We start from the raw sequence: 8,712 nt of genomic DNA, 5'->3' as shown, positions 1-8,712 counted from the left end.
ACTTGAAACTAGAGATGAAGGCCATAAACTCATGAGGAAAATGTTTACTGAGGGAATAAATTAAGAGAGAAGAAGAGTCATTTTCTCACAGACTTCTACGCAAACTGACGCAAACTTTTTGCAACCAGTGGCGTCGCCCCCTGCTGGCCTGGAGGGACTTCAAATCTGGCCTTGATCACTTTGTAACACTTCATTTAAAGACACCGTCTCTGCTCTGTGACACAGCGAGGAAGCGGCTTTATCAAGAGATTTACATTTTAAGAGCATCGACCAGAAGAAAAATAATTTTAAAACAGGTTTTTATTTTTAGGTTTTGTGTAACAGTTCTGAGTCTCTACAGAATATCTGTTCCAGTGTGTTTCTCATGTGCGTCTGTTTATCACCTCGTTGACCGTTTACAGGCGTCTCTTTACTTTGACGTCTAAGTGAAAGAATAACTCAGCTTCATTTACAGTTAGTTTGTTCTCATGTCACATGTTCCACAGAGTCACCGTCAGGTGAAAGTTTATAGTTTGGGGGATTTTCCAGCCTGTTGAAAGATTTAAACACGAAACGTGTGAAAACATGCTGAGAAAATTCACATCCAACAACCACAGTAACAACAGTCATGGTAACTCATAATTCAGTCTGCTTAACTAGAAGTTAGTGACAATGTTGTGATGACTCATTTAGTGTTCAATAACACTGTCAATGTAACTGCCACCATCACGTTCAGCATATTTTTGTGGATAACTTATTGTAATGTTTTTCTATTAGGCACCGTCTCTTCTGCATTAACACATACACTTTGTTTTTCTCTAATTTAGGACTTTTTGAGTTTCCTTCAGGATTACTTTATTAATTCTGTCTCATCTCATGTCGTCTCAACTAATGTCAAACAAAAAAAAATGACGCAACTGAAATTAAGAATGTGAGTCAAAAGGATGAACCTTATGATAAAGTTAACCCAAATATACATATATAATTAAGTTACACAGCACGCTGGTTCGTGCTGTCGCCTCACAGATCCCAGGTCAGCCATGAATGAAATCTGAACACTGTGTTGAAAAAAACGACCAAATTAACTCAAATGTAAATAAGACGAGTAAACTGTAGTTTAATTAGTTAATTTGAAGGTTTATTTATATTTTAATATAAATGTATCTCGACTCGTCTGCTCACATTTAGTCAACTACAAATTCCAAGGCAGCCCGGACGCTTACCTTTTTTTTAGTTCAAACTACGAGTAGTTCTTTTTTTTTTTTAACAGAACTAAACAGAAAACAAAAATGTTTATGAGGACAAGAAATATTCTAGAAAAATGTTCCTTAATAAATCAAAGACATGTGAAACATGTTTCCACAGCTGATGAATATTTAATGATAAATAAAGTGACAGTAAACGAATGTTTTAATCTCTCTCCGTCTTTTAAATGTTGCTTTTTAAGCACAAACTGGCGTCTTTTTTAGCTCCTGAAAAGAAGAGTAAGATATTTACTCCACAACAGTCACATGTGTCTCTACCTGTCGGATTAAAGGAGTCAATGTACAACATTTGTCTGAAATGAGGAACAGAAGAGAGTCAGACCTGTAAACTGTGAATGTGAGCACGGGTGAAAAACAGGCCGCTTCACTGCTTGTTTGTGTATTTTTCCCGGGAAGGTCATTTTAATGGATGTGGATGAGCAGACAGAGCGCAGGGAATAAAAAGCCCACCGTTCATGTTCATGCTTTTATGCTTTCAGCCCAAAAAAACACTGAACGTACAAACACTGAAATATTTCACTTGTTCAGACAGGAGGAGCATGCAGCAGTACAAATACACAGACGGCAGGTCATGTTACAGCTTTGTAAGATAAAAAAAACTTTAAATGAAACCAACACGGCTGTCGGAATAAAAAACATCTAGATTTCATTTTTTAAAAAGTGCATCAGAGACAGCAGATCCTTGCATTCACGGTCGTTCTTTTTAAACAGAAGCTCTGACATAAATATATCATCTCAAGTCTACGTTCATCTTCTCTGCGATTGTTCACGTGGATTTTATAAAAAACAAATAAACATGATTTTAAAACAGGGAACATGTAAAAGCATCAGAGTCAGGTAAAGAATGAGGAGGTTGTTTGATTTTGTATTTCCAGAATAAAATCAAACTTTCAGAATGAGTGAATAAAAAAAAATGACATTTTAACATTCTCAAAATTTTAACTTCATTTTTATTAATATTTGGAATTTATTCTGAAAATGTAAACTCAATAAAATAATGTTTAATTCTTTCTTATGCCTGGGACTAAATCCTCTGCAAAAGAAAAAACACTGGGTGGTTATTTGGTTATCAAATACTAGTTTTTAAATGTTCCTGCGAGTGTGAAAAATTTACTTCCCTTCTGGATGAACTTTTGTTTTCAGGCGCAGAAAAGAGCCAGCAGAGGCCCGAGCAAAGAAATGTTTAAGAGTCATTAATCTGCGACTTTTCTTTCACTTTGAGAAGAAAAGAGTTCAAACACAAAAGATCCGCATCATTTGTCACGACACGATCCGCCCGCGCCGACTCTCTCTGCTGAGGGGGAATTACACCAAACCGGAAATAAACTATTTTAGTTTCTGACGTAAATGAACCCGATTTAAAATAAATGGCATTTATCAGAATTGTTGTTTGAGGTCAGAGGTCAACCTGCTGTTTCTTTACATGTTCAGGGTGTCATGGATGATTTTTTTTTTCAATTTCAGAAAAATAAACAACAAAAATATCCTCAGAATGTCACTTCCTCACATCCTCGTCCTGGAGATGAAACACTGCTTTGGAGTTGAAGAAGTTCATGACTTCTTTTTTCTTTCTCATAGTTTGTATAAAAAGAGAGCGCAGTCCCGTCAGTGCACCGTCACCGCGGGCTGCAGCGCAGAGGCCGGGGAGGACAGCGCCTCTCCGTGCGCGGCCGGGCTGCTCTGACCGGCTGCTGTCTGCGGGGATGTGGGGCTCAGAGACTGGGGAGAGTTCGCAAGGAAGGCCGGGATGTGTGTGGGCAGCCCCGGCAGACCCACCATAGAGGTAGGCGTGGGTTTGATGGGCACCGGGATGGCGGGCAGAGTCTGCCCGCTGTGACAGAGAGACTTGAGCGGCATACCGTAGGCCGAGTAATCGCTGGTTGCCATGGAGATGGGAGCCGCGGTGTCCATCATGCCGGAGCCGTACACGTGCGGCCAGGCCGGGGTCAGCTGGTTGTGGAGCGGGTACCCGGCAGTGGAGAAGGCCGCCAGCCCGCCCGGCATCTTGTACTCTCTGGCGATGATGTTCTCGATGGCGAACGGGTGTTTGAAGCTGGACGGCTGCGACACGGAGCTCAGGTTGTATCCGCCCGGCATCTGCGGGAGGTGAGCGGCGGCGTGCAGCGCGCTTAGCCGCAGCTTGGCCTGCTGCTGCAGGTAGTGAGCGGCATCCTGCGGCTTGCTGGGCACCAGAGGGTCCGTGGCCTGCATGCTGCCTACCTTAAAGCGCTTCCTGCGCCGCAGAAAACTCCCGTTCTCAAACATGTCGCCGCAGCTCGGGTGCAGAGCCCAAAAACTGCCCTTACCGGGCTGGTCCGGTCTGCGCGGGATCTTAATGAAGCAGTCGTTGAAGGAGAGGTTGTGGCGCAGAGAGTTCTGCCAGCGCTGCGTGTTCTCCCGGTAGTACGGGAACCGGTCCATGATGAACTTATAAATCTCACTGAGCGGGAGCATCTTCTCCGGGCAGCTCTGGATGGCCATGGCCGTGAGCGAGATGTAGGAGTACGGAGGCTTCTGGTCGCTGTACGTGTTCCTCCCAGGGCGAGGCATTATTCTGGTAAACCGGGCCGGACCGGGCCGGGCCGGGCTAAGTTCTGTCTCAGAGAGCAGAAAAGACTCTCCTCACTTTTTTCAAACTTTGTTCAAACACTTCCAACTCTTCAGAACACCTTTACGCACGGACAGAGACTTGCCTGGTGTTTGGCACGCATGGTCCCGCCTGTCACGCTCTCTGCTGGAGCCAAAACTCCGCCGTCAAGTTGAGGAAAAGTTACAGAAGCAGCGGCTGGTTCCTCCTCTCCTCCCTGCCTGCCTGCTGCGGGTCCCCGGCAGGTGCAGCGCGGTGTCCGTGCTCCTCCTGCCCTGCTGCTGCGCTGCGCTAAACGGCTGCTGCCTCCTCCATGTCCCTGTCCCGGTCTGTCCCGTGTGCGGGCTGGACGGCGGTGACAGCAGCAGAAAAGACCCCCGGAGAGGAGCTTCATTAATGGGCCACTTCTTCACCATCACATGATCACAGCCAGGAGGAGGAGGAGGAGGAGGGAGAGGGAGAGAGGAGGGGGCTCGGGGGGGAAACGGGGGGCACAATGTGGTTTCATTTACACGTATTTACATGGACGCAGTGAGCCAACACGAGACTTTTTCATTTGAAGCCGCGGCGGCAAAGAGAGCAGAGGAGAGCCGAGCATGAAGCCTGATTATCGGGGATGTGTGTGACGGAGCTGCGCTGCGCTCTGTGGAGGTATGTTTGGACACATTTTACGCACAGTGTTTGTGTGTGTGTGTGTGTGTGTGTGTGTGTTTGAGTGTGTGTTTGGGTTTAGGGGGGGTTGTTGGGTGCCCCTCAACAATTTGCATTGACAAATAGATCCGCTGAGAGCTGCTGTTTGAGCGCCTTTAATGGCAATTTGCTTTGTTTCTGTTTTATGTGTTTTTTTTTCTTTTACAGCTCCGAGCTGAAGCTGCTGCAACAAATCAAATGACCTTAAAGACGAGATAAAGATGTTTTACACGACAAGGCACAATCTTAATATCTCTTTAATTATTCTTTCATTTACGCGCAAATTATAAAAGAACATCCGAATTTAACCGAGCTTCATTTTAAATCGATTTTTCACAACAGAGAAATTAAAAGCTACTTTAATTTGTTTTTAATCGATGTATTGTTTATTAATTTTAACATTTTGCACACGTTAGTCTTTCCTTCATTTGCGTAATTTCACCTGAACTAACCTGTATGTCTTTCATGATCGATTTTGAGCAGCGGATTGGAGAACATTTAATTTAAGGACAAAATTCAATGAAAATCTAAATAAAATGTTTTATTTATTTACAAGCTGTTAATGATTATTGTTTAACGACAAACTGAAGACGCTTTATTTTGCTCTAACGAGGATTTATTGCGTCTTCAACATCATTTAATTATTTTTCTTCTCAGGTTGTTTAGGCTTTATGGTTTTTTAAGTCACCTGTTTGTTTATATTATTACAAGTTATACCTTTAAAATTATATGATCGATTTTGAACTTAAAATAAGTTTCATTTATTGGTTTCTTTTTTGGAGAAATGAAAATACATCTATCTACGAATGTTTCCGTCGCACGCACGCGGGGCGTCGGTCCATAATACTTTTGTTATTATTATTATTATTATTATTATTATTATACAGAGCTTTAAAACAAATAAAAACTAAGAGAGTAAAGCCGGACTTTACAAAGCTATCATAATAATTATAATTATCAAACAGTAATAATAATGATGAATTAATTCTGTCACATAAATACTGATAAAAATGACGAGACCTTTTTAGGATAACACTGGTGATAATTAGTTTAATAAGTAATGTGATGACGTGTGAGTCATTAGCTAATTGTTAAACTAATTTATTTGATAGATTTAAAGACAAATCAATAAATTCTTAATAAAAAGAAACGTTTAACACATTAAAAGAGAATCTGATCTAATTTAAATTGTTTCAATTTTCCCGCTTTGTTTGTGTCCCTGAAGGCAGCACGTGTTTGATTGTATTTCCTATCAGATGAAACAAATGACTGATGATGTTTCAGAGGGAGGACTTAAACATGAGGAGCTGAAGGTTTTAATGTTCCCAGAGGACCCCAATGAGGAGGAGGAGGAGGTGAGGGGGGGTGGCACCAAAGAGCCACTTTCACATGTCTGACCTTTGACCTCTGAGCTGATAATCTGATGGAGAGCATTCAGGATGCAGAGACACGTTCAGGAAACACAGGAACAGTCTGAAGAGTTCAGCGAGACGATGAAGAAAACATTCAATGAAGAGTTCATTACGACATTTTCCTCGTTACGGTCATCACTTATTTATTATTTAAATGTGACACATGATTAATTATTGATTTATGTGTCCGTCATGTTACATCTCTACAGTAAAACATGTGTGATTTTGTTTGAATGTTTTACGTGTTAGAAGCCGATGTGTGAAAGGCTTTACAGACGTCTTTAAGTCAAAGGTTGAAATTTTCCTTTTTTCATTTTGCAAAGAAAATATTTTTGGGAGGAAATTCATTTAAAGAATTTCATCATTTCTTTGATCATCTGATCAAGTTTTATTTTTAAAAGTACAATTATATATTGATCAAAAATAAGGTCCAGTTTTAGGGTTTTGTTGGTTTCAATTCTGTTTTGCTTTTTGTTGTACAATTATTGTTTTTTACTGTTTATATCTGTCTTATGTTCTATTATTATTATTATTATTATTATTATTATTATTATTATTATTATCATTATCATTATTAATATAATTATTATCATTAAGTTGAATGTTGAACAGGATTAGTTTAAAGTGCAGATTATCTTAATAAATCATCTTTCTGTTACTACCCGTCTGCAGCTTTGGTTTCATAAAACAAAACACAAAAACAAATAAAAAATAAATAAACAAACACTTTGAGGAAATGTGTGTGTTTACATTTACATGCAATTTATTTATTTGCAGGGAGTATTTAATCATTTCCAAGCTGTATGATTGGTTATCCTGCAACCAATCAGAGCAAGGCGTGAGGAACAAGATTATAACATTTATAATTAGGTCATTTTTTAAAATATATTATAATTTTTATACATTATATATATACAGTGAAATGTTTAGATTCTTCTATCAAACTTTAATACGAGTAATAAAATAAACAGACTTAATGTCTGACGATGTGAGGCCTTTCTGTGACCGACACGTTGAAAATATTTCTATGTTTTTATAAACAAATAAAAAATAAACATTCAGTTTGATTGTTTTCAGTTGTTTCTCTGAAGAGGTGGTGACGAGCTGATGCCTGAGATTAATGAAGTACTGACTTTAAATGAAGCGATTGATTCAATTCAAACTATTGTTCCAACACAAGAAGAAAATTAATGATTATTATTTTAATAATTATAATAACAAACAGTAAATTGTGCTTTAAAAGTAGTAAATGTTCAACAAGCTGTCAGTTAATAAGCAGGAAGATTCTACTGTGTGTTTGTGTTTCACTCGTTATTAATGATGTGTGTGTGTTTGTCTCTGTGTGTGTCTTTGTGTGTTTGTCTCTGTGTGTGTTTGTGTTTCACTCGTTTAATAATGAGGTGTGTGTGTGTCTGTCTGTGTCTGTGTGCGTGTGTCTGTGTGTGTTTGTCTCTGTGTGTGTGTCTGTGTGTGTGTTGGTCTGTGTGTGTGTCTGTGTGTGTGTGTCTGTGTGTTCGGTTTGTCTCTGTGTGTGTCTGTGTGTGATTGTCCCTGTGTGTGTGTGTCTGTGTGTATTTGTCCGTGTGTGTGTGTCTGTGTGCAGAGAAAACACTGATGTGTGTTTTTCCTTTGCAGACGCTGCCTTCAAAGACCAAACGAGACTCTCCTGGATAAAACGCACGTCCATGATTTTACTGCTTTCAGATCTTTACTTGTGTTTTATATTTCAGCAGTGATGCCCTTTGACCCCAAACTTCCTCTTTTATTCCCTCGATGCTCCACGTAACCTCCACAAGTTAATACTGAGACCTCTAGATAAAAACAAGGGATAAAATAAAGGATAAAAAGACACATTTCCCAGCATTCAGCAGCCCACAATATAAATGTTGCAGCAGGTCTCTTCTATTTATTTATCACAGCCTAATGTCACGATCACACACGTGCCTCAGGGGCGTTTACAGCCTGTACAGCAGACGACGCCTTCTGTCTTTAGAGCTCCGACTCAGGGACGGAAAAATTCCCCAAAAACAGGAAAAACGTGTTAGAAGGATCGGAAGGAGGAGCAGAGGAGGGATCCTTCGTCACGCGCGTGAACACACCGAAGCTGGAAGAACGACTTCCCAACTCTGGATATGAAACCAGCACGTGAACGCAGCATGAGGTTAAGAAGATAAAAGTGTGACCCATGTGCATCACTTTTTCTGTCCCCTGGAAACAGTCTGTGTGTCTGTATATGTTTCCTTTTTTGACTGCAGCATTTTTCTGTTCTTCTATTTGAGTTTTCTTTCAGTATGTTGAGCTCTTAGGGCCACCGTACAGAAGACAGACCAACAACAACTTCCTTCAGCTCGTGAGCAGGATCTCAATCTGTCTGAACGATCACATTTAGAACATTAAGACTGTTTAGATCGATTAACACGCTGTGGTAGTTTGGGGGAGAAGCCCACTGAACTGAAGCAGTCATAATAGTTTTAATCTGGTGATTCATTACCAAGAAATAATGACCGTGTGTGTGTGTGTGTGTGTGTGTGTGTGTGTGTGGTCTGCCTCCTTTCTTGCTCTGAGTGCAGTTGAAGTGTCGGCGGATGATGAGGAGCGTGCTGAAGGACCTCGGCCACCGCTGCTACTCTGCATTTTAAAACACCCCAAAACTCTCTCACACACACACACACACACACACACACAGACACACACACACACTCAGAGCTGCAGCGCTGTAGGCTGTGGGAGGCAGATGGAGAGTGTGATCAGTTCATCCTAAAGGGACCACGACACTTCC

General features: G+C 40.8%; 1 protein-coding gene across 1 annotated transcript; it reads right to left on the bottom strand.

The window, feature by feature from the left end:
• Positions 1–2,849: 2,849 nt before the first annotated feature.
• foxb1b (forkhead box B1b) lies at positions 2,850–4,152 on the bottom strand. The gene has a single exon (XM_069662308.1). It carries the CDS (start codon positions 3,792–3,794, stop codon positions 2,850–2,852), a length of 945 nt encoding a protein of 314 aa, XP_069518409.1. The 5' UTR covers positions 3,795–4,152.
• Positions 4,153–8,712: the final 4,560 nt, after the last annotated feature.

This window comes from Semicossyphus pulcher, unplaced genomic scaffold, assembly GCF_022749685.1.
Source record: "Semicossyphus pulcher isolate SPU_LCO1_2020_fin unplaced genomic scaffold, fSemPul1.0.p SCAF_1, whole genome shotgun sequence".
Lineage (NCBI taxonomy): Eukaryota > Metazoa > Chordata > Actinopteri > Labriformes > Labridae > Semicossyphus > Semicossyphus pulcher.
Note: the sequence above shows the minus strand (reverse complement) of the source record. Positions and strands in the feature narration are given on the sequence as shown.